The sequence below is a fragment of the Anguilla anguilla genome, chromosome 12 (assembly GCF_013347855.1).
Source record: "Anguilla anguilla isolate fAngAng1 chromosome 12, fAngAng1.pri, whole genome shotgun sequence".
NCBI lineage: Eukaryota > Metazoa > Chordata > Actinopteri > Anguilliformes > Anguillidae > Anguilla > Anguilla anguilla.
The window spans coordinates 3007501-3033247 of NC_049212.1; the positions used below are offsets into that span (position 1 = coordinate 3007501).

The 25747-nt window shown below is 43.0% G+C and overlaps 2 protein-coding genes across 4 annotated transcripts in view; both read left to right on the forward strand.

Annotated features, from left to right (window-relative positions):
- The window catches only part of si:ch211-14c7.2, a 13448-nt gene extending 12217 nt beyond the window's left edge, over positions 1–1231 (forward strand). For all 3 annotated transcript variants that reach the window (XM_035383906.1, XM_035383905.1, XM_035383904.1), the window contains one exon: positions 1–1231. This exon is cut by the window's left edge and continues 491 nt beyond it. The gene's annotated coding sequence lies outside the window, so the exon portion shown is untranslated.
- Positions 1232–4009: 2778 nt separating this feature from the next.
- On the forward strand, positions 4010–24171 carry kcnk6 (potassium channel, subfamily K, member 6). Its single transcript, XM_035385678.1, has 3 exons — positions 4010–5105; positions 14860–15255; positions 20693–24171. The coding sequence occupies exons 1-3, from the start codon at positions 4790–4792 to the stop codon at positions 20923–20925; spliced, it is 945 nt and encodes a 314-aa protein (XP_035241569.1). The 5' UTR covers positions 4010–4789; the 3' UTR covers positions 20926–24171.
- The last annotated feature ends 1576 nt before the right edge of the window (positions 24172–25747 follow it).

A 25747-nucleotide genomic window follows, 5' to 3' on the forward strand; every position in this document is an offset into this window, starting at 1 on the left:
CCAAGGAGTGTTGGTGGACATGTTTTTTTCTCTCTCTTCCACACAAATCCACTTACTCGCACGCGCACACACACAGACACACAAACACTCAATCCTCCCCCAGTCATGTGATGTTTGGTAAAAAAAAAAAAAAAAAAAAGAATGCTGAAATTAGAATGCTGAGTTAGAATCTTTTTTACAACAACAGAACTTTGTGAGGAGCACAGGGCCATTTCTGTAGTTTACCTGGCTTGGCCCACTGTTTCATCATAGTATTGACCATATTTATGTCACTGGACATTCTCTACCATTTTGCAATCATGTGTTTATGCTTTTTCCTCTTAATGACTTCAAAAGGGGGATTGTTTGAAATAGCGATTGAAGAATAATTCTGTATTAGAATACAGACCATGGATTCACAACCCTGGTCCAGGAGGGCCCCAGTCCTGCAAACTCCTTTATGACTAAGAACATTAAATGACTTGCTTCAGCTTGGTTTAACTGACCAATGAAATCACTCTTCTCAAGTCTGAGGTCATTTATGAAGTGCTGATAGGTGAAAAACCTGCAGGACAGCTCTGTAAGGCCAGGGTTGGACCCTGGTATAGATAGTTTATTCTGTAGTTTCTTTTCTGGTTTCCTTTTTTGCTACTTGTAAACTCAAACAAATAAAAGTGAAAATGTCAACTACATTTTGAAATGCAAAATGATTGTCCTTTATACAAAATGTGAACTCCTGCAGAAAACGTATATTTTCTAAACTACAAAAGAAAATGTCATGGATTCGTTGATTTATGTCATAAAGAAATTGTTCCAGAAAAGAATGTGCTATTTCCTTTGTCACACAGCTTGGCATGCGGTGTGTGCACATGACCACAATAACAAAGAGAACTACGACGGCTGTGCTAACTTTAATCTGTTAATTACGAACACACCTTCAGCCCACAATCATGTGTTAGTATCTAGATACATAATTCACATGTAGGTACGTTTCAGTTGTAGTGAATCTAGCAATCTTCCTTCAGTGCTCTCATAATTCCCAGACAGCGTTGTTATGACAGGTGGTTCATGGTCTTGTGTGGTGTTTTCCCCCCCTGCCCAGTATCTTCGTAAATTATACTGAAACCTTTTCATTTTTTTTTGTTTCTAGTTCATTTATGTATCTATTGACTTTTTCAGCAAGCAGCTATTCAAAGTGTATACTCCATACTGTTTTGTCCATACTGTTGTGATAATAAAACAATACAATCAATACAATTGTTCATCATTATACATAGGCCAAATCATGTTGATACCACTTGTCTAAAATCCAGTTGGTTAAATGGGATGCTTTGAAGTAACCGCCACATTAAGAATCAGTGAAAATGCATTTGGCATCTGGGCCCTTGGCAGATTGATTAGCATTAAATGAATAGCATTATACTGAATATGATGAATTGGGGCACACCTTTGTTGCTGATATAATGTAGTCAGAGGTCAGAAATGTGTCTTTGTAAAAATTAATAGAATCTAACAGTACGAGGAGCAAACTGGACAGATAACCAATTAATGACTTAGAAAAGAATGCTGATGCAATAAATTTGGAGATGTTCCGATGGAAAATGACGTCATCATTTCTAAGAAGAAGGCTTGGCACTTAAATCATAAATGTAACACCGAGCTGGAATTACTAAGAAGACAGCAGTTTGTGACACCCTGACCTCTGCTTTATTCTGCTATGGCCTGACCCAGAACCTCCCACATAATTCCAATATGGGTATTAACCAGTTTTAAGGTACGGAGTCCAATGAATATGAGGTATGCCAGTTCCTGCTCTCTGTGTCTTATCTCTAGACCACTCTGGCCTGTCCTCTGAAGTTTTCTAGGGCCCAGAACAGGCCAATCGGCAGTCTAACTGGTGTGATTGGAACAAAAATTAAAATTAAAAAATGGTCTCAGCAAGTGTCGCACTAAAACGTCTGTGGGCGGATGTGTAGAGAATGGGTGTGGACCTACACCACACATTGGCAGGTTGGCATAACTGTGAGGTGACAGGGAGATTGAGGACCTGGCGTACTGTTTACTATTGTATTTTACAGTTTATTTACCGCACTGATCCAATGGTAAACACTGTATTCATTGTGTTCAGCTGCAGGGCTCTGTATCCCAGTAGACTGTAGACTGGTTTGCAGAAGTGCGCCCCTTACCAGACCCCCAAAGGTGGGCCAGCAGGTCCAATAAAGACAGTGCTCAGTGAAAGCCGATGTCATGGGGAACAAGTTGGTGTCTTTGGTGGTGAGGTGCTGACTAAAGATCTTGATGCCAATGGGTCAGCAACCAGCCAGATACAAAGGTTAACCCAGTGTGATATGCTTACAGAGATAGCACAAGCAGGATCATTAATGTACTGTTTTGTCATGATTGTGTCTTTATCTGATGACTTGGGGTTTTCCTTTAGGTTCTGGATGTAGAAGGGGAAAAGTGCAGTGGTTTGGGGAAACTTAGTTGCCAATACGACGTTCTGCGCACCATTTGCGTATAGCCATCTCACTACACACACACTTTTGCATCCGTATATTACCATCATTTAACATACTGTAAAATTTACCGCATTCACATTAACCTGATATTCCTTTTTGACCATTACCACTGCACGCCTAGCAGTTTCAGGGTCTGAACATACGCATGGAACTCTGCACCCAGTAGTCACTCGCCTGTACAGTAAGGCTGTAGCAAGATACGCAATTGCTAGATGCAGGCTACACAAGCCAGAGGCACATCCACGTCCACCACCATAGATAGAGATCCATATAGAGCCACACTACTGGCTGATCACTTGCAGCCTCCTTCTATGCATAACTGTTAGCACAGAGGAAAGGTTAAACACTATTTTTGGAGTCAGATAACCAAGATAACATGAAATTAATCCCGTTCCAGTAGCACCGGGAAAGCCTACCTGTGTTCCTTTGCGACTCTCATACATCTGCTGTTTTATCCGAGGGGTTTCTTACAAAACCGTACAGCTGTATTGTCTGCGTGTGGTTGGTGTTGTGGATGTAATTTCCCTGCAGTAAGATTAAATTCATTTTTTTCTTCACACTGGGGATTTATTTATTTATTTATTGCTGGTCTAGGTCTTCTTTTACTATATGTATGTATGTATGTGTGTGTACATATATACACTACGTGGTCAAAAGTATGTGGACACCCAAACATCACACCCATTATGTGCTTGTTGAACACCTCATTCCAAGACCATGGGCATGAATATGGAGCTAGTTAACACACCCCCCCCCCCTAATTTTCTAACATCTTGGGAACACAAATTTCTAAACAAAATAATGTCAATAATAATAATAATAATAATAATAATAATAATAATAATAATAATACATTTTATTCATGCTGTGCTTTTCAACACTGGATGCATTTAACACTTTCATGTGACACATTTTTATATTTTGCATGTCTTAATGACTTATACACAGTGCTTTGCATGCGTGAGTAACTTGTTTTTTTTTTTGGAAACGTGTTTTTGTCGAGATTCGTTTTACGTGTAGCCCATGTATCCCATCTCCGCAGGTGCGCAACATTGGCGTTGGGATTTATTATGCCTAGCGTTTATAAAAGGCTAAAGAAACAGCAGCACCAAACCTTGTCGCTAATTAGCACATTTTCAGGACATTACCTGTGCTGCGTTTGCTCCAAGTTGATCTAAGCAACATTAAGAGATTTACATACGCCGCTGATCCAGCATCTCAAACTCTTAACTCGCTATAAATTCTTTGCTACGCGCCGTACGGCTACTTGCTATAGCATTTCGGCTTCTCTTCCGCTTTCACGTGTTTGCAATCTTGTTTCATATTTCACCTTGTTCACATTTTGAGACAACTGCAGCCTATTATACGGCAGCTAAAGGGTTAGTGTCGAATTGCCGAGTCAGTGTAGGACGTGTTTTCGCGGCATAACGCGTAGCATGTCCTATTCCTCAAAATGAAATTCACTTTTAAGTCCTTATGTGACCTTTGTGCACCAGAGGGATTTTTGAAAGTGCATTATAGCTACAGACTCCTAGTTAGACGAAAACGTAAACATGCTGCTGAATCGTTGACTACGAAGGCATGTGACCGGGCTTTCGATCACTTTAACACGAAATAGGCTATTCTTACTGTATTTAGCAGTTCAAAAGGGCAGACGCGCAAAAGCAGCCGAACTGCACCATCGGCAATACGATTTGTGTTTATGAATATCTTGACAGTTTGCCGATACTTAAGACCCGAGGTCTCTTTATATCTTAGCTGCAATAACTATTGCAAATAAATCAGATATTTTAACGTTTTAATCTGTCGTTGGCAGAGGGTCGAGTCATATAAAAGTTATCTTTCCAAAACCCGACTAAAATCGCCGATTTGCTAGATCTCTGCGGTGGATCGCCACAACTACTCGCTGGGGTTTGGTGCATTTTATAGGCTACATTTTTAACTGTTTACCTATTGCAGCGTGTGCCACATAAGCAAAAACAGGCTATGTCGGTATCCACACGCCTGATGTGTCTGCACCTCTCTTACCAACGTGCTGATATTTGAGGCTTTCATGAAGGGACTTTACATGAAAAGTGGGCTACGTAAATTCTTCCTAACACTGTAAAAGGGAATTTTTTTAGAAAGTTGAGTTTGATAGAAACACTGTCCCGGATATCCTGACTAGCTTCAAGTGGTGGGTGGAGGAAACAAGAAGGTGGCGTTGATGTGTGAGAATCCGGCAGTTAGTACTAGAGGGACCAGGCAGAAATCAGTTGTCTCAGAAGTAAAGGCTAGGGTGAGAAGTGGACATGTCGTCGTCTTTAAAGTCGTGGGCTCTGCTTGCGTGTTTCGTCCTGTTGTACATAACTTACCTCTTGCTTGGAGCTCTCGTTTTCTCCAGCGTAGAGAAACCCGAAGAGGAGAGACTGAGGAGGGAACTCGGTTTTCTAAAAGCAGAGTTTCTCAACCACAGTTGCGTGAATATAACATCCCTCGAAAACTTTATGGAAAAGATTTTGAATGCGAATAAGTATGGGGTGTCAATACTTTATAATTATTCCGAGAGCTCAAATTGGGATTTAGCTTCATCATTGTTCTTCGCCAGTACGTTGGTAACGACAGTAGGTAAGGACTAGTCCGTTTTTCTTTGTTCTGTAGTTTCCGTTTTCTGTCCGGTAGGCTATGCTATAACGAGGAGTTGGGTAGAAAAACAAATTGAATTTAATTAGAACAAATAAATACAATCTAGCCTTTTATGTTTTGAAATAACATTGTGTGTAACAAAATAGCTGTGTAACAAACGCAAAATGTCTTCACACGATTCATCGATCTGTTTACTAGTTTTTACTAGTTAATGTAGGTAAACAATGCACAAAAGGTGTATGTCCTTGAAAGCCGGCATTTTCGTTTCCTTCACTCCCGGCTGAACGACGGAACACGCTTTTATACACGTAAAAAAAAATCTTACATAGCCTAATGGGTGGACAGCAGTAGCTAAATTAGAAACTCATGTGCATACTTGTGTACGTATGTTGTTCAGAATATGTTTATAATAATATTTATTATACAATATTTCAGATGTAGTCTTATTCCTTGAGAAAAGTAGGGGATGTAAGATGTGCCGTGAAACAACATTTTCTCGGAAAATCGATCTTTTAGGCCTATGGTTTAATTTGCACATTATTTATGGACCCAGGAGAAAAGTCACTTGTGCAATTATTTGTGGTTATTATAGCTCATTGCACAAAACCTGCCAGTTATCAACTCCTAATCATATACTCGCCATAACTTTTGAGGACAGCACATGTTGACTTAAATAGGTCTGCATTTAAGTGTAGCCTGTATAATACAACTTAATTCATAGACCTTACGGACATTCCAAACAACACAAGGCTTGCAGGAGGCAAGCAGAGCAAGCCCCAGCTAAGTGTCAACCTCTTCTTTCGGTGCTCAGTGTCTAATGAAGCGTGCCTGTGAGGTTATGAACAGGAGATGCAGCAATGTTATTGATTTTGCACGATCCGCATGAATGTTTTTTCACGGAGCACTTTTTTAACGCACTTGCGAAAATATGGGACAGCTGTCCTGTGTTCATCCACAGATAGGGAAATTCATAACTGTTCTTTTCATTTCATAGTAGAATTTTGTGTTTCATGGAGTTTTTCTGAAGCAAGGAAAATCTATGTTCCCTTAAGTAAATTCTGAAGGACTTTAATTTTGTGTTCCAAAAAAAAGCCAGGAGCAGGCCCGGATTTTACTGTTTCTCACTGCAAACATTCATTTTAGAATCTGCATGCATTGTGCACATTACACTATTCTTAAGACATGAAGGCAATCACGAATAGCCATTCTTGTATTTAAGAAAGGATTCTGTTAAAAGGCTGTTTTTTGTGCCTTAAGGTCCAATTAAATGCCATTTGAGCGAACATTCTATAAAGACGAGGGTTTTGATTTCCTGACACGTTTTATGTTCACATCGAAAGGAAATAAAGTTTTGATGGTGACCAGCAATAGCATGCTTAAATTCCGCCTGAGCCCAAAGCAAAAAGTAGAATTTGACTTCTGCTCACCGAGGGGAAGACAACCAAGCAGAAAGCCCCGGCATGTGAATAGGTTTGACCGTTGGGGCTAGATGGATGACCTATTACCTCTGCTTGCTTATTTGGACTTTGGGTGGCAGCGACTTACTGGGCATTGAAAGTGTGCAAACAATCAAGTACGTGCTAAAGCCGGGTGCCTCTCATTTTCAGGGCTGTGAAATAGACTGCAGTCCCTGCTTGTGTACGTCACCCGTACAGCGTCCATACAAATGGACTGCATTTATAATGGATGTCATGGGGAACAAGTTGGTGTCTCAGCTACAAATGTTGTTTACAGAGATAGCGCAAGGAGGATTAATTATTGTACTGTTTTGTCACGATTGTCTCTTTATTTGATGACATAGTATTTTCCTGTTATCTTGTGGGTATATGAGGGGAAATGTGGAATGGTTCGGGGACACTTGTCAACATGGTCTATGTATCACATGTATATAGCCATTTCACCACTCACATTTTACCCCATTGTATATTGTCATTATTACTAGACAAACTGATCAATAAATGGCATTCATTTTACCCTGGAATTCCTCTTTGACTCTTACCACTGCACGCCTAGCAGTTTTAAGGTCATAACATACAGGTTATACAGTAATACGTCTTGAAAGTCTGCCCCTTTAAACCTTGTAGCTTGTGTGAGTAAAGGTATGCTTGAAGTGGTTATAGGTAGGCTACTTGTGGGGGAAACTGTGGCTGGTTTACTCTCCTGTAATATGCCTTGTTTTTTAATTTTGGACAGAATTGAAGGCCTGCATCGTTTGCAGAGGTATGACTTTTTCCATAATTACAAGGGAGAAGGAAAACTATTACTCTCTTGAGCCCTAGAAAAAAACCACTGTGTAGGTACGATTTATACTTGCCTTTTGGTGGACTGTTTGTAGGGCAGGAAACCCCTCAGATACACCAAGCGGTGCGTCGAGGTCACCAACAGTCAGAAACCAAAATTGTCACATCGAGGTCACCAGCTGCAATAAACCCCTCCGCAAACCAAACATCGGAATTATCTAAGTGCCTAAAACTTACTGCAGGGAAATTATATCCACACCACCAACCACACACAGGCCATACAGCTGGGCGGTTTTGTAAGAAACCCCTCAGATACACCAAACAGTGGAAGTATCTGAGTCACAAAAGAACACTGGTAGGCTTTCCTGGTGCTACTGGAACGGGATTAGTTTAATGTAATCTTGGTTATCTGACTCCAAAAATAGTGTTTAACCTTTCCTCTGTGCTAACAGTTATGCATAGAAGGAGGCTGCAAGTGATCAGCCAGTAGTGTGGCTCTATACGGATCTCTGTCTATTGTGGTGGACGTGGATGTGCCTCTGGCTTGTGTAGCCTGCATAAATACTGTTGTGTATCCTGCTACGACGCTAGTGTATAGGTGAGTGACTATGGGGTGCAGAGTTCTGTGCATATGTTATGACCTTAAAACTGCTAGGCGTGCAGTGATAAGAGTCAAAGAGGAATTCCAGGGTAAAATGAATGCCATTTATTGATCAGTTTGTCTAGTAATAATGACAATATACAATGGTGTAAAATGTGAGTGGTGAAATGGCTATATACATGTGATACATAGACCATGTTGACAAGTGTCCCCGAACCATTCCACATTTCCCCTCATATACCCACAAGATAATATGAAAATACTATGTCATCAAATAAAGAGACAATCGTGACAAAACAGTGCAATAATTAATCCTCCTTGCGCTACTCTGTAAACAACATTTGTAGCTGAGACACCAACTTGTTCCCCATGACATTGGCTTTCCAATAATACCAAATATGATTACACTGTATTATGGAGAATATATGGTTTAATGCTGATCCAATCGGATGTTTTGCGACTGAACACTGTCTTTTTCACACTTGCTGACTCTGACCAGCGCAGTAAACGTTCTGTTTTCTTTCAGGGGTCTGATAAGGAGCACACTTCTGTAAGCTGCCTTACAGTAGCGTGTCCTCAGGTATTTGTTTGACCCTAGTGATCTTGTTGAATTTGCATGTTCATTTGCTTGCCTCTTCCCTCCTTGTACTTCCAGTTTACCTACTACCAGATCTAAAGTACATTCATTTTACTTACTTCCGTATAATCTAGTTTGTCGGGGAAGTGAGGATTAAGTAAACTATATTTCATTTTTAAAACACTAAGTAGTTTTAAGAGGGGAAGGGACACACACACTTCTCCTGGCTCATGCATACTTAATTATTGATCAGGGAAGCATCAGAGGAATACCAACTTTTTCCCTTTTACAGTATATTATTAGTTCAGGTCAGACCTGTGTCAAATACGCATTTGTTTTTGGATTCAAATACTTTTCTGAGCTCAGTTGATCTTGCCTGGTGTAATTGAGCCTGCCAGTATGACCAGAAGTTGGGGTTTGCACTTTTTTTTCATTGGTTCCAATACACCAGACAAGATCAGTAAAGCATAGAAAAGTATTTGAATACAAAACAAATACGTATTTGACCAGGTCTGGCTCAAGTCAATCTACAATGTAACTTATCTTTCTAAGGTTATAAGGAAATTCACCCTCTCCTGTTGAGCATTATGGTAACACTGAATATTAAGGATTTTGAGATCTTTTTGGGAGTGACAGCTTTGGTAATTATTTTTGGTAATGCCTGTTCATGGTTTACATTCATTATGAGGACATTGTGTTTTATTTTCTACCTGTGAATGAAGCGTGACGTGCTTCAATCTTCCTACTTTACTTTTCAGTGCTCTTGTCCTCTCCAGTACTCTGAAGACTCAGGTGCGCATACATGTGTTTGGAGGGCGGGGTTTTGGAGAGAGAGCTCGAAAAAAATGGGGAGGGAGTAGGGCGTTAAATAAAACAAAAAAACAATTTATCTCTCTCTTGCTTCTCCAAACGTACATACTGTACCTTTAAACCAAGTAATACCCTGGCCTCTGCTTTATTCTGATATGGCCTGGCCCAGAATCTCCCACATAATTCCCATATGCATATTAACCTCTTTTAAAGAATGGAATCCAATGAGTATGAGGTATGCCATGTACACACACACACACACACACATTTACGACCCAGTTCCTCCACTTTGTGTCTTATCTGTAGGCCGCTCTGACCTATGCCCTTTAAAGTTTTCTAGGGCCCAGAACAGGCCAATCGGTGGTCTGACTGGTGAGATTGGAACAAAAATTAAAATTAAAAAATGGTCTCAGCAAGTGTCACACTAAAAAGTCCGTGGACGGATGTGTAGAGAGTGGGTGTGGACCTACACCACACATTGGCAGGTTGACATAACTGTGAGGTGACAGGGAGATTGAGGAACTGGCGTACTGTTTTCTATTGTATTTTACAGTTTATTTACCGCACTAATCCAATGGTAAACACTGTATTCATTGTGTTTTGCTTCAGGGCTCTGTATCCCAAGAAAACATGCCACTGGGTTGCCTGTTGGTGTTTTGGCTGTAATTTCCCTGCTGTAACATTTCTTTTATTTTTTCTTCCCACTGGGGATTTTTTCTTCTTATCTTTATGTATGTATGTTTTAGATTTCCAATCAAACAATGCACATGTGATTAAAGTGCAGATGCTCAGCTTTTATTAAAGGGTATTTTACTACATTTTGGTTTCACCCATTTAAAACTAGCAACCCTTTTTGTATACAGACCGCTCATTTCTGGGCGCCATAACGTTTGACACAGATTGCAGGTCACAGGTGTTTCTGATTCGTCACGTGTGTTCAATTGATTCTTTAGTGTATGTATAAGAGAGCTTTCAGTATCTAGTTTTGATTCTAGACTTTGCATTTCCTTTGGAGTCTGTTATTGACGTTTGTCATCATAAGGACCAGAGTGGTGCCAATGAAAGTCAAGGAAGCCATAAGAGGCTGAGAAATATGAAAAAACACAGTGACTGACAGGCCAAACCATAGGCGTACCAATATCAACCAACTGGAACATTATTAAGAAGAAAATGCACTGATGAGCTCAACAATCACTAAGAGTGTAGTAGGCTAAGGAAGAACTCTACAGTTTATGACTGATGAATTCTCACTATAATAAAGAAACACCTGCCTGACAGATCAGAAACAGTCTTCATTTTGGCAATTGTGGATGTGTGACCGACTACTGTCTGCAGAAGACTTCATGAACAGAACTACAGAGGCTACACTGCAAGATGCAAACCTCTAGTTTGCCGCAAACCAGGATAGCCAGGTTACAGTTTGCTAAGAAGTACCTAAAAGAGCCTGCAGAGTTCTGGGAAGTCTTGCTGACAGATGATGCCAAGATTCACTTGTATCACAGATCAAAGTGTAGAAGCCAAATGGAACTGTCCAAGATCCAAAGCACCCTTATCTGTAATTAATTTGAACTGAATCCAATTGAACATGCGTTCATATGATGAAGAGAAAACATAAGGCAACCAGTCCTCAAAACAAGCAGGAGCTGAATATGGCTGCAGTGCAGGCCTGGCAGAGCATCACCAGAGAAGATACTCAGCACCTGGTGATGTTTATGGGTCACACACTTTAAGCAGTCTTGCACGCAAAGGCTATGCAATAAAGCACTAAACATGACTAATTTCATTTACATCAAATTAATATGTCAGAAACATTATGGTACTCTGAAATGGGGGGCTTATGTATAAAAAGTGCTGTAATTTCCACATGGTGAAACCAAAGTGTATGAAGAATCATTAAAGCTTTAACCACGTGCATTATTTGATTACAAATCTAATACTGTTGAGTACAGAGCTTCATACATTGGGAGACATAAATATATAATTATTATTATTATTTATTTATTTGAGCTTATCTAGGACATTCTTAATCCATTTGCAATTGTTGGACAGTCAGAGAAATGTAAAGATTGAAAACAGTTAAGTAATGCTGCTTTCATTTGATTTACTGAACGGATTTTCTTTCGAGTCATAGCATTTGTCTGGTGGTGTGATGCTCAAGGTGTCCTGCGTAGTGAGCTGACACGCATGTGCTAGCTTGCATGGCAGCGTGAACACAAGCCCTGTTATTACTATGGGTAGTGCGGGCTAAGTGGCGTGCGGTAATGATGGTGCAAGATTCCACCTCAGAGCTGAGCTTGTGACCTTGTCATTGTAGTGTCTGCAGGGCTTTCAGTCCCCCTTACAGATTAAAAAACAATGCATGGGCCACAGTACATGTGAGTGACATGTGAATGTTCGCTGCCCTGGGTTAGTAAGAAGCTTGGGTTTGGATTTAATATTTTCTCCTATTTGTTTTGCCAACCCTCGCAGAACTACACCATGTTTGGCCTGTGCCTTTGAAGTGGGGCACAGTGTGGCTTTTGTTCAGTTATGAGGCCACTCAGAGGGCTGTATCGCAGTACTCCGGCAGTATAATGCTGTCCTTTCACTCTCAGACACTGATGAAAGGCTGGTTCATCTCTCCTGCTTTTACCTGCTGGAAACAAACAAAAAGTGTTTGTTTTCTCCCAGAATTCACAGTGGTACTAGGCACTGTGCTGCATATTTTAAAGCTTGCATATGAATTTGTAAAAGTGGGTTGATAAAACTCTTCACTGTTGCTTTAAAGCAGGGTGGCCACAGGAATTAAAATAAATAATGTCCTCTTTAAAGGACACTTAGAGGGCACATAAGAGTTCACTTGCAAAAGGCTGTGTTGCATGGTTTTCTTTCAGTGCTAAAAAAGGTATGCTACTGTGACAGGCCCAGACAATATGCAGGTAACTGCCAAAACAAAGGAAAAGCCAACCATAGTGCTTCTCTCTTGGTGTTCTGTGCTTGGCAAAACTGCCTGCTTATGCACGTGAATGATATTTTCAGTGAACTGATTTAGTTGCTTGTCTGTATTTCCTTGAATCTCTAATCAGTGCATGGGGATTGAGGAACAAGCCCTTTCAACTAGTTGCCCCTAGGTGATGGTGTCTTTACATCAGTCCTCCATGCCAACATCGCCTAATCTCCTGTTCCTTATGAAGCACCAGCAAGTTCAGCAGTCATTGTCACTGATGCTCCTGCCAAATATACCACAACAAACACCCCTCTTTCAAAGTTACTGAGATGTCCTCCTTGCCAGGGTAGCAACATTACTAGGCCACTGGGCCTCCACCAGTTTTACACTGTGGGCATGCTCGATTGCTAATTTTTCAGGGACCACATCTGTGTTGAAGCATCTGCTTTCAATATACTTTATATCCAGAATTAAATGAAGTGTTTCCGTTATTTTGGCAGCTACCTGGCATGTGTGTGCATCAGTGGTTTTAGTTCTTATTTGTGAAATGCAGCAGCTGGCAGGCCTAATCTCCTGCCACTGTCACATCTGATTCCCTGACTCCATATTAAGGCGTATATGGAGTTCCTCAAGTGCCCATTTTCTGTGCCTCTGAATGGTGTCTGTAAATTTTGTTAAAGTAAAAATGGAGTTTGCCTGTTCTCCTCCTGTCTGCGTGGGTTTCCTCTGGGTTTCCTCCACCAGTCCAAAGGTTATTTGGAGACTCTAGGCGGGGCCCTGGGCGAGAAGGTGGGGCCTTATGTGAGAAGGCGGGGCCCTGGGTGAGAAGGCAGGGCCCTGGGTGAGAAGGCGGGGCCTTATGTGAGAAGGCAGGGCCCTGGGTGAGAAGGCGGGGCCTTATGTGAGAAGGCGGGGCCCTGGGTGAGAAGGCGGGGCCTTATATGAGAAGGCGGGGCCCTGGGTGAGAAGGTGGGGCCCTGGGTGAGAAGGCGGGGCCCTGGGTGAGAAGGCAGGGCCTTATGTGAGAAGGCGGGGCCTTGTGTGAGAAGGTGGGGACCTAGGCGAGTAGGCGGGGCCCTAGGTGCAGTGCCTGATCTGCCCAGTGGGAGGGACGGCTCTGTTGACGCGTATACTGAGACTTCAAAGTCCGTATGATCAGACTCCTCTAACTCATCTCATAGATGAAGAGGCTTACTACGTGTAAGCCAGTTCACCAGTTAACCGCGCTCAGCTGTTCAGAGATCTCTGCTCCTTATTGGGTCTGACTGTAAAGTTGCTCCTCATGATCTCAGGTTGGGCAAGTCATGGGTTTGAGTCTGGACTATATCAGTGATAGCTATCACGGTAGCCCATGGCAACAGGGCAGTGTTGGCCTGTGCCAGCAGGGATGGGGTGGGCTGAAGGTAACTTTGGTTTCGTGAGATAAGGCTGCATTATCTTCTCCAAACGATGAGTCCTTTGGTGTCTGTTTTTAATGAGAGATACAGCTGTCCTTTGGTGGGCTCTCCTGTAGTATTGGCAGGCCTGTAGTGCAGAAGATCACTGGCTCATAGGTTAGTGCATGTAAGGAATACACATGCATACGCAGCATGCATCAGCTGCTCTTCATGTGAACCGTACCATGGCCACTTAAGAGGCACAAATGGAGATTATAAATTAGGATACAAAAAGGGGGCGGGGTTGATCTTGTCCTTGAAAATTGCTAAATTATCCTAACTGAATCATCAACCGCATGACGGGTAGAGCTGTCATGTGCTTTTGGTTGTTAGCTGTTGCTAATCAATCAAGAAACTTTATTTGGTTTCCACAAACTCATTGACTGCACATGCTAGCCGACATGTTTCTAGGAAGTAAAATCCAGTAAACTTTGATATTGGTGCCTTGGGCATAAGCAGACTACTGGATAACTGACACCCTCCTTTAAACATTAACATCAGCTTCTAAACACGATTGAAGCCTGGCAAAGTGCCAACTTTTATGTGAGTGCAGTACATACCATTAATGTACTGCATGTCCATACCTGTGCTCTTGGTTCCAGCTGGGACTGTTAGTACCTCCCCTGCTGTATGGCAGTGATTATCTGTGTTCCTGTATTTGTGTTTCTGTGAAGTCAAGAGAAAGACAGTGACAAAACATGTTGTTGCATCAATTCATTTTTGCATATTCAGCTTTTAGAATGACACCAGCTGCTGTGCTTATTTTCATATTTACCGGTTTATCCGACCTTGCATGTGTCTGCCTCCCCCTGCGCTGTTAGTTATGCAGGAGTTTACAGTTTTAACCTCCCGTCTGTAAAGAATGCTGGATTTCCAGAGCCAGATCCGTGCTCTCCTGACATAATCAAGGCATTCCCAAAATGCCGAACTAATGTCTAGGTCTAATTTCTACACCGATGTTAAATTAACCCGGACCCATACAAGTACAGTACACTACTGCAGAGAGCACAGCCATTCTGCAGAGGAGTAATTGGTTTGGATGGAAAAAGCTGAAGTGTGTAAGTAAACTCTTAAAGGTGGTAGCGCGTGTTCTTATGTGTGCGTTGCAGCTGATGCAGCTGTTCTCTCCCTGTCCTTCTCACTCAGGATACGGTCACACCACGCCCCTGTCGGACGCTGGCAAGGCCATGTCCATCCTCTACGCCTTTGTGGGGGTCCCCTTCACCATGCTGGTGCTGACCGCCTGCGTGCACCGGCTCATGCACCTGTTCACCTACTGGCCCATCGCCCTGTGCCAGCGCCGGGCCGGCTGCCTGCCCAGGACGGCCGCCTCCGTCCACTTCCTGGTCCTGCTGGTGGTGGTGGTGCTCTGCTTCCTGGTGGTGCCGGCCATCCTCTTCTCCGCCATCGAGGAGAGCTGGTCCTTCCTGGACGCCTTCTACTTCTGCTTCATCTCCCTGTGCACCATCGGCCTGGGCGACTACGTCCCCGGGGAGCAGCCCGGCCAGAAGCTGCGGCCGCTCTACAAGATCTCTGTCATGGGTGAGTCACGAGGGGGGGAAGGGCCCTTTCCTTTTCCTGGTGCTCCTCTTTTATTTAGCGGAGTTGACGAACTGAACCAGCTGCCGCAGTGAAGAGGGAGAACCGCCACGGGCCGTCATCCCTGACTTTCCCTGGCTATGCTACGAGGTTGCAAGCACCATGTTCCTCTGGTCATGTTCTCTTTCATTGCATTGCATCATCTTACATGTAACACACAACCCAACCCAAGAGGGATATGAGTTATTGTTCTGCAGGAAGTTGCAGACAAGACACCACATTTGCTAGAGGTAAGTAAACCATATGGGCATTTCCTAAAGGGAAATTCCTTGGAAAGATTTGAAAACTGAATGAAAGACCTGTTTTTTCAGTGCAGTGCTGTCAGCATTTCAACTTGCGCTTTTGGGCTTTTCAGTTATTTTATTACATTTGACTTGTTTTCAGGGTTTGTTCATTACGAATTGTTAATGAATTAATGGAAATAATTGGGTAGAAAGTATTCAAGCATGACCCATGTTGTAGAGCAAGTCTTTGCGATTGCAATGCGACCAAGCATTGTTTTTATCAGTTGCAGTTGTCAAATTATTAACTATTTTCTTAATGATGGTTTGTTGTCATTATTCCAAGGTTACGTTATGGGTTCCAAATATCTCAAAGAGAGGTGAAGATTCAAAAGTGGCCATTTTCCCCCTGGTATGACATAAAAAATAAAAAAAAATTTCAAAAATAACTACGCATGGTATTTATTTGCTCTGTAGATGACCATGTATGTAGTTGTTACCATGGCTCAACTCCCCCACCCTCCCAGGTGAAAATCTGATCAGGTAGCTCTCTTAGGAAGCTACCATGTTGCTAGATGATCTAATTGCATGTCACCCTGCGGAGCTACTGATCAGTCATTACTGGCGCAGTCAGGATTCGGTATAGACAATTTCCTGTGCACTAGCACAGTGCTTTAACAGGATGAGCCGCCCAGCAGCCCACAACACATATTCAGCGTTTATTAGCATCACATGTCCTCCTTTCTCTATTTTTGTCAGGAAAGTGTTAAGCTGTTTTTCAAAATGGCCCCTTCTCCTTCTAGTAAGTGTAAATAGTGTGCTAATTGGGCGCTGCCTAGTCTCAGTCACTTTTTAAGTGGAATCAGCGCCGAATGTCCTGCTGTAATAGTTGTTTGTCATTGCCAAGGGTTGAGAGGACTGAGGATTATGGGCAGTCATGGTGAAGAAAGTTGCTTTCTTTGTGTAGTTGTTAGCTGAGGCTAAAGCTGATGCTGGTTCACTTTTGCTGAAAGATTTAGTTTTGTTTGGCTAATATACCCTGGGTGACTGAAGGCAGAGGGGGCCTGTGGACTTCCTGTTCAGCTGCAGTTTACTGTTTCTTATGGAATACCATTTCATTTTCCATTTCCAGTCTTGTTCTCAAAAATAAACTGTTGGTGAATGTTTTAATGGTATAATATTGCTTGAATTTCTTATTAATCAATGATTCATTAATAACAAGTCAAAGTAAAGTACCTCCAGCCTGAAATTTCTGCAGTTCTGAACAAACAACTTTAAAATGCACTTGAATACTTTCTCCTGTGGAAGGCTGTTGCTCTGTTGCTCTCACTGTGGTTTCACTCATAATGTCCTGACCTTTTCCTTCCCTTTTATCTCTTCAAATGAACTAGCTACTCATTTTGTATTCAGAGGAAGGAGGACTCTACAGTGCCTTGTAGAGTATTTGCCCCCTGATTTCCTCTATTATTGCTTATTTGTCACAATGGATGGTTTCAGATACTTAGACAAAATGTAATATTAGACACAGGGAAACTGAGTGAACACAGAACACATTTTTTAAAATGATTTTATCGTGTGAAAAAGTAATTTCTCCCTTAAACTTTACTGTGTGACCTTTAGCGACAATAACTGCAACCAAACACTTCCTTTAATTTGATATCAGTCTTTCATATCCCTATGGAGGAATTTTAACCCACTCTTCTTTGCAGTCTTTCACATCCCTATGGAGGTATTTTAGCCCACTCTTCTTTGCAGTCTTTCACATCCCTATGGAGGAATTTTAGCCCACTCTTCTTTGCAGAACTGCTTTAACCCCTTCACGCAATCATCTGCATTCCCTAACTAAAATGGTCAATGGACCCTTTTTGACAATAATCCTGGTGTCTCCTGAAAGGTAACCCTTGTATTGGTAGTTTGTTTCCCAGGAGTCAGAATTACTATAAATGTTTCTGAGCAAAAGTAACCGAAGCTCAAACACAGTGGAAGTGGAATTTTTTTTTGCACTTAAAAGATTATTTTTTAAAATGGATACAGAGGCTTGTGGGTGTGCCTGGTGGGCTTAGAAACACAATGGAGCCACGGCCACAACACAGGACAAAGCCTGGTTCAGATTTTATGACAATGCCTCCAAAAATGAGCATTCTGCATTGTTTTTTCTGAGCTATGTCTAGGCAGGTTTCCAAAAATGCTATTTGGAAACTTCAAAAGGACGCTTGGTAACCAAATAATATAGTATTATGGATGTTTAGAGGTGTAAAGTACTATATTTTGTATACTACATTCTAGTTGAAGACGTCTGTGGAAATAAGCTTGCTTTCTCCCTGTCTGACATGCCCCACCCCCCCCACGCTGTCCCCTTGCCACCTCTGGTAGCAGGTCTGGAAGATTGTAGAAAATAACTGCATTAGCTAACTAGCTTACTAAATCATTGATTGAGTTCCATCGATTGAGGTTTTTGTCAAATACCCCACCCCAATCAACATGTTAAACATATCCCACAATTTTACATAACACATTTATTTTTCAAATTCAGGCCTACTCCGTATTTATTAGCGTACCGAATAATAATGAATATATTTTGAGAATGTATGTAGGTACTCACTGATATAAAATGGGATCACAGCACTGTGCTGTGGAGTCAGATCTGTTTTCACTCTCCTTTTTTTCTTCCATGGGCTCCAAATTTTGAGTCTTCTGTTCAGCCTCAGGCATTGCAAAATAAAATTTGTTGTAAAACAAAAACCTTTTTAGGCATAAAGCCTGAAGAACATTTCTTGCCAGTGTGTAACATTGTTTTAGTGTATGGGAGTGTATGTGTATGATGAAGTATTTTAGATACTTATGGAGGTTTCTGGTGATCTGTCAGCTTCACAGTGGCTGGTATAGGAACATTCATGGGGTTGTGGTTGAACTCAAGAACATACACTTCAAATAACCGCTAAGCAGCTTGTGCAGTGATACTAAGCTTCCAGCAGCTGTCCATACAGTGATGTGAAAAATGCACCCTCTTTCACTTCCATGGTTTTTACCTATTAGGACATAACTAACCCTCATCTTGATACTAAAACATCAATGAGCAGAAGCAGTTTTGTAAAGAGGAATGAGTCCCTGAGGTCTGATGTGAGGTGCTAATAAACTCATACTGAAAGTGATTTCTTTATGTTATTGCTGCAAAAGGGGGAGCTACAAGCTACTGAATCATGGAGTGCACACACAAGGCATCAGCATGTCGGTTTATTTGTGTGTGTTTGTGTGCGTGTGTGCGTGTGTGAGTGAGAGTGTGTGCATGTGTGTGTGTGAGTGTGCATGTGTGTGTGTGTGCGTGCGTGTGTGTGTGTGTGTGCGTGTGTGTGTGTGTGTGTGTGCATGTGTGTGTGTGAGTGAGAGTGTGTGTGTGCATGTGTGTGTGTGAGTGTGCATGTGTGAGTGTGCATGTGTGTGTGTGTGTGTGCATGTGTGTGTGTGTGTGCGTGTGTGCATGTGTTTGCGTGTGTGTGTGCGTGTGTGTGCATGTGTGTGTGCATTTGTGTGTGTGTGTGTGCGTGTGTATGTGTGTGTGTGTGCGTGTGTGTGTGTGTGTATGTGTGTGTAATGAGTCACATGAGGTTAGATTTATCTAGTTAGGACTTGGTGAGGACTAGATGAGGGTTAGTCCTAATTTGTAAAATCATATAACATTTTTTTCTCATTACTGTGTAAACAGTAATATATATATTTTATATTGTGCTGGTAGTAATTTTGTTCCCAATTCTCAGGCAGCGCCAGCTCTTCACTCCCAAGAGCCCATTTAGTCAGGTGGATATTGGAAGCTGTGCCAAAATTTCCTTAAACACATTTTGCATGCACCTTTTATGTTTTTGAAAACAATCAGGTAATGTATACAAGAAAGTTAAGTACACCTATGTGTATTCTTATTCCTGCTGTTAGACTTGTGTGCAGCCTGCTTTGGCTTTGATGATGCTGAGAGACACACCCTGCTGTCTTATCTGAGCGTCAGGCAGCATTTCCATGCCTGGAAACTCTCTGACAGCTGCCTGCCTCTCTTTAACACGCCAATGAGTGTTACTAATAGGCTTACTTTTCTGTGAAATGGCCTGTGATTCCCGATGGTAACAGATTTTTAAGTTCTAGATGTATATTTCTGTAATTAAAGACTGGCTGTTTATTCTCTCACTGTGTGTGTGCCTGTGTGCCTGTGCGTGTGCGTGCGTGCATGCGTGCGTGCGTGCGTGTGTGTGTGTGTGTGTGCGCGTGTGTGTGCGTGTGTGTGCGCCTGTGTGCGCGTGTGTGTGTGTGCGTCTGTGTGCGTGCGTGTGTGCAACTTGCTGCTGACTAGTCTGCCAGCATCCGCCATCAGACCACTGCAGCTCATCCAGAATGCTGCAACGCGTCTGGTCTACAACCTCCCCAGACATTCCCATGTCACCCCCCTGCTCACTGACCTCCACTGGCTGCCTGTTATGGCTCGCATCAAATTTAAGACTTTGGTGCTTGCATACCAGGCAGCTAAGGGGTCAGCACCAGGATACCAAGATCAGACCCTACACACCAGCCAGACCTCTCCGTTCTGCCACCTCTGGACACTTGGCACCTCCCCCTCTTCGTGTCTGTACTTCCCGCTCACGTCTGCTGTCTGTCCTGGCCCCTCGCTGGTGGAATGACCTTCCCGTGGCGGTCAGAACAGCAGAGAATCTGACTACCTTCAAGCGCAGACTAAAGACTCATCTCTTCAGGCTGCACCTCTCCCCACCCCTCCCTAGCCTCTAGTTTAGCTCAATGTACCTAGTTAGGCTAATGCGATCACGTTAGTTTTGTATTTGGCAGGATAGTTTTGTCTGATTCTGATTAGGAAAATGTGATTTCAGTGCTAGTTTTGTACTTGGCAGGATTGTTTGTTTGTTTGTTTGCTGAACAGGTTACCCTACAGGGTTGGAGTCCTGATCTATGTGGTAACTTCTGGCACTACGATCTTTACTTCACTCTAGTGTGTTTTTCTGCACCTCGGCACCTTGAACTGATGCACTTGTTGTACGTCGCTCTGGATAAGAGCATCTGCTAAATGCCTGTAATGTAATGTAATGTAATTTGTGTGTGTGTGCGTGTCCTGTCTGTGCGTGTGCCTGTGTGTGCGTGTGTGTGCGTGTGTGTGTGTCCTGCAGTCTACCTGTTCGTGGGACTGATGGCAATGTTCCTGGTGTTACGCGCCTTCCACAAGCTGGCGGACCTGCAGGGACTGACGGCCTTCTTCCAGCTCTCTCACTGCGATGAAGAGGAGGAAGACGAAGAGCCCATCGTGGAGACGGGCCCCAACGACCAGCCTGATGCTGACCGGGCGTCCAGCAAGCCCCTAGACCCCAGCTCGCGGGTGTCCTACAACTCAATCAACAGATAGGGACTGCCCCCCCAAAGGTAGCGCCCCCCCCCCCCCGAAGGTTTCTGAATCAGCCTGCTCAGCCCACGGCACCGTGATTCATGAACACTCACTACTGTGCTAGTTTCACTAGTGCAGGGCGAAGTGATCATGGACCTTTATGGCCAGAACCAATTCTGTGATGACAAGACAATTCTGTGTAGCTAGGAAATGTAGCCCCACAATTTCCCGATAGGAAATGCTGCACAGCCAGGACTGACGGACACAGTAGCGTATCAAACCTGGACAGTCAGGACAGACGGACAGACACAGCAGTGTATCAAACCTGCACAGTCAGGACAGAAAGCCGGACACAACAGTGTATCAAACCTGCACAGTCAGAACAGACAGACGGACACAGCAGCGTATCAAACCTGCACAGTCAGGACAGACAGACGGACACGACAGTGTATCAGACCTGCACATTCAGGACAGACGGACGGACACAGCAGCGTATAAAACCTGCACAGTCAGGACAGACAGACAGACACAACAGTGTATCCGACCTGCAGAGCCAGAACAGACAGACGGACACAGCAGCGTATCAAACCTGCACAGTCAGGACAGACGGACAGACACAACAGCGTATCAAACCTGCACAGTCAGGACAGACGAACAGACACAGCAGCGTATCAAACCTGCACAGTCAGAACAGACAGACGGACACAGCAGCGTATCAAACCTGCACAGTCAGGACTGAAAGACACACAGCCTCAGTAATATTCCTGTGCATTTCAGAACAAATGACTGCAATGCAGTGGGACTGCTGTATGCAGAGCTAATGAACCGTCCCCACCACTCTGCAACCAGCTTGTGCAGGTAGAGCAGACAGACCCCACAATAACAAGGCAGGCCCAGGGTGCACAGTCACCCTGGACACCATTAACCCTGCGCAGCCCAGGGTACACGTCACCCTGGACACCATTAACCCTGCGCAGCCCAGGGTACACAGTCACCCTGGACAACATTAACCCTGTGCAGCCCAGGGTACACGTCACCTTGGACAACATTAACCCTGCGCAGCCCAGGGTGCACAGTCACCCTGGACAATATTAACCCTGCGCAGCCCAGGGTACACAGTCACCCTGGACAATATTAACCCTGCGCAGCCCAGGGTACATGTCACCCTGGACAACATTAACCCTGCGCAGCCCAGGGTACACAGTCACCCTGGACGTCATTAACCCTGCGCAGCCCAGGGTACACAGTCACCCTGGACGTCATTAACCCTGCGCAGCCCAGGGTACACAGTCACCCTGGACACCATTAACCCTGCGCAGATGGAAAAAGCAGTTCATATGGGACCTCTGCGTGAAGCTCATGGACTTTTCTGTCAGGTACAACTTCTTTGGGTTTTTATTCGACCAGGGAAGGCATTCCATGAATCCCGGGGATCTCAATATCAAATCCTGTAGGGCTGTCGTGTAGGATGGTTTTTGATGTGCTTCTGTGCTTCAGTGCTTAATTTAAGTCACTGATTGGCTAAAGTCTGCACACCTTGTTTCCAAGGCTGCTGGTGGAAAAGATAATCACAAAACCAGCGGAAACCGTAGCCCTTCAGGCCTGGAGTTTGAAACACCTGATGTTTACCAAACAATCTTACTGTAATATTTAGAGGTTACATTTCACTTTTTTGCCTGTAGTGGAATGTGTTTTTATACATGGCAGAAATGTTTGAGTGTAAAGCTTATCCATTTGAGGCCAGCTGTATGCCTTTAATGTTCCAAAGTAACGACTGTAAATGTGGACTGGAGGACAGGGGCAGTGTGGCTGGTAACGACTGTAAATGTGGACTGGAGGACAGGAGCAGTGTGGCTGGTAACGACTATAAATGTGGACTGGAGGACAGGGGCAGTGTGGCTGGTAATGACTGTAAATGTGGACTGGAGGACAGGGGCAGTGTGGCTGGTAACGACTGTAAATGTGGACTGGAGGACAGGAGCAGTGTGGCTGGTAACGACTGTAAATGTGGACTGGAGGACAGGGGCAGTGTGGCTGGTAATGACTGTAAATGTGGACTGGAGGACAGGGGCAGTGTGGCTGGTAACGACTGTAAATGTGGACTGGAGGACAGGAGCAGTGTGGCTGGTAACAACTGTAAAAGTGGACTGGAGGACAGGAGCAGTGTGGCTGGTAACGACTGTAAATGTGGACTGGAGGACAGGAGCAGTGTGGCTGGTAACAACTGTAAAAGTGGACTGGAGGACAGGAGCAGTGTGGCTGGTAACGACTAAATGTGGACTGGAGGACAGGAGCAGTGTGGCTGGTAACGACTGTAAATGTGGACTGGAGGACAGGAGCAGTGTGGCTGGTAACGACTGTAAATGTGGACTGGAGGACAGGAGCAGTGTGGCTGGTAACGACTGTAAATGTGGACTGGAGGACAGGAGCAGTGTGGCTGGTAACGACTGTAAATGTGGACTGGAGGACAGGGGCAGTGTGGCTGGTAACGACTGTAAATGTGGACTGGAGGACAGGCGCAGTGTGGCTGGTAACGACTGTAAATGTGGACTGGAGGACAGGAGCAGTGTGGCTGGTAACGACTGTAAATGTGGACTGGAGGACAGGAGCAGTGTGGCTGGTAACGACTGTAAAGGCCGTGTTCTACGGACTAAAGAAGGTCTACGGGGAGGGGGTTCGTTTGACGCTTGTTCATGTTACAAATGATAACATTAAGCGTAGCCAAAACATAATGCTTCTTTCTTTATAGCCTATACTTTGAGTTTCAGTAGATTAGTGTAAGAATAAGTCATTGTTTTTTGTCTGAGTATTTGTGCGGCATCTCATTGGTGGTCTAAGGCGGGTCGTAATGTTACATTGACATTATGGAATTTAATTGAAGTGCATGCATGTGTAAAAGAAGCACTTTAAAATGTATTACCCTTTTTTGTTTTTGCATTTGGAAGTCCTAATGAGTATTTGTTCCTGTCAGACCATTTGCATCACAAAGCACATGTATAGTTTTTATGACCATGTATTATTATTGCTGAATTAATTGCAACATAGCATTTTATAAAGTTGAAGGTTTGTGTTTTCTAGGGCTCTAGTTTTTTTTTTTTTTCTTTGTATTTCTGTGGAAGTGCATCCTTATACTGAATTCAACCAATAGCTTGTTAAAAAAAGAAGGGTGTAGTAATTTATGTTAGGAACAAGTTAGGTCATTAGTTAATTTGGAAATGTAAGTGATGTACTGTATGTCCTATGCAAATAAAATGTTTTCGTGGTTCATTGTGGTCTTCACAATGCTGAAGTACTGGAAAATTGTGGGTGAACAGAGAGCACTGTCGCGCCTTTCAAGTAATTATTTTGTATATGAGTACAAATGCATTACACTCCCGCATAGACAAACTCAGTGTGACCAGGCGGATACGTTAAAATTCAAAATACCAATATACAGAAAAAGAATTCATTCAATTAACCATTTTGAATAGGATCCTCCCACAGTCCAAAGACATGCAGGTAGGCTAATCGGAGACTCTAAATTGCCCATAGGTATGGGGGTGTGAGTGAATGGTGTAGGTGCCCTGTGGTAGATTGGCGGCCTGTCCAAGCTGTATCCCTGCCTCTTGCCAAGTGCACGCTGGGATAGGCTCCAGCACCCCCCGCGACCCTGCTCAGGATAAGCGTGTATAGATAATGGATGGATGGATGGATGGCCTATTTATGGCTTATTTTATGTATCAACATTTTAAATTGCATTTGGCAGTTGGGGTTATGTTTCACAAAAATGCTTAATTGACTGAACATTGACCTCAGAGTGATTGTAAGCAGGCATTCAACCCAAGAGAATCCTCCTGTTGCTATTTTGTGGAAACAGACAGCCCTAAATCACGTGCTCTCGAACCACACTGATTGTCTATGAACTGTCTTGTGCTGCCACCAGAAGGCACTGGTGCGAATTGCAGTGAAATGCAATATGAATTGTGTCAATATAGTATATTTTATGTGGGCCCATACAGGTAAATTGAATCTACAGTCTGTAAAATGTACATTTCTGTGATATTTGTCTGGTTTGAAATTGTGATAGTCCCAGTTTAACCTTAATTGACAGTTGCACAGCCTTCAATTTCATAGATAAGTTGACGAGGCCAGTTGTGTAAAAAGAAAATGCATTTTTTAATAGCTTCAACTGAAAAAGTTTCTTGTAAACTGATAAACATGAGGTTAATTACACAAAGTTGATAATGAACGGATGCTGAAGACAAAAAATTAACTGTGAAAATTTGACATGACCAGCATAGCTCTACTCATAAAGAGGTATAAGACATTATGTGCAAATGGTGGTTAAATGTATCCGTGGGTCGGGTGGAGAGTTTGGTATTTTTCTGTTACTATGGCGATGGAGTTTGTGCGTTTTACCTGAATATACACAGTTTACACATTAAGTATATAGTATATGTCTTTTTTGTACAAAATGTTACAGCCACTCGATTAATAGTGGTTAGATATGTATTACAGCATAGCAATTGTGCACAATTATTGGCGATATGTTGTTGTATGGCAATAAACTAAAAGAAATATTTCTGAATCTGATACCAATTCCTGTTGCGCTATCATGAATTTGTGCATAGTTTTATCTTCAGTGTGTGATGGAATGCAAAACACGTTGACATTTTTTTTTTGGGAAAAAAACACCACTACGTGGAATATTTGACTATGCAGCACCAGGGGTCTCATTTCTAAAAATGTTCTTAGATTTATACTTGAACTTAGTCTTAAGATCATTTCCGACGGTGTGCTTACTTTCGATTCATAAAAGATACTGAGCATAAAAAACCTTGCTTAAGCAGGTTCTAAGAAGCCC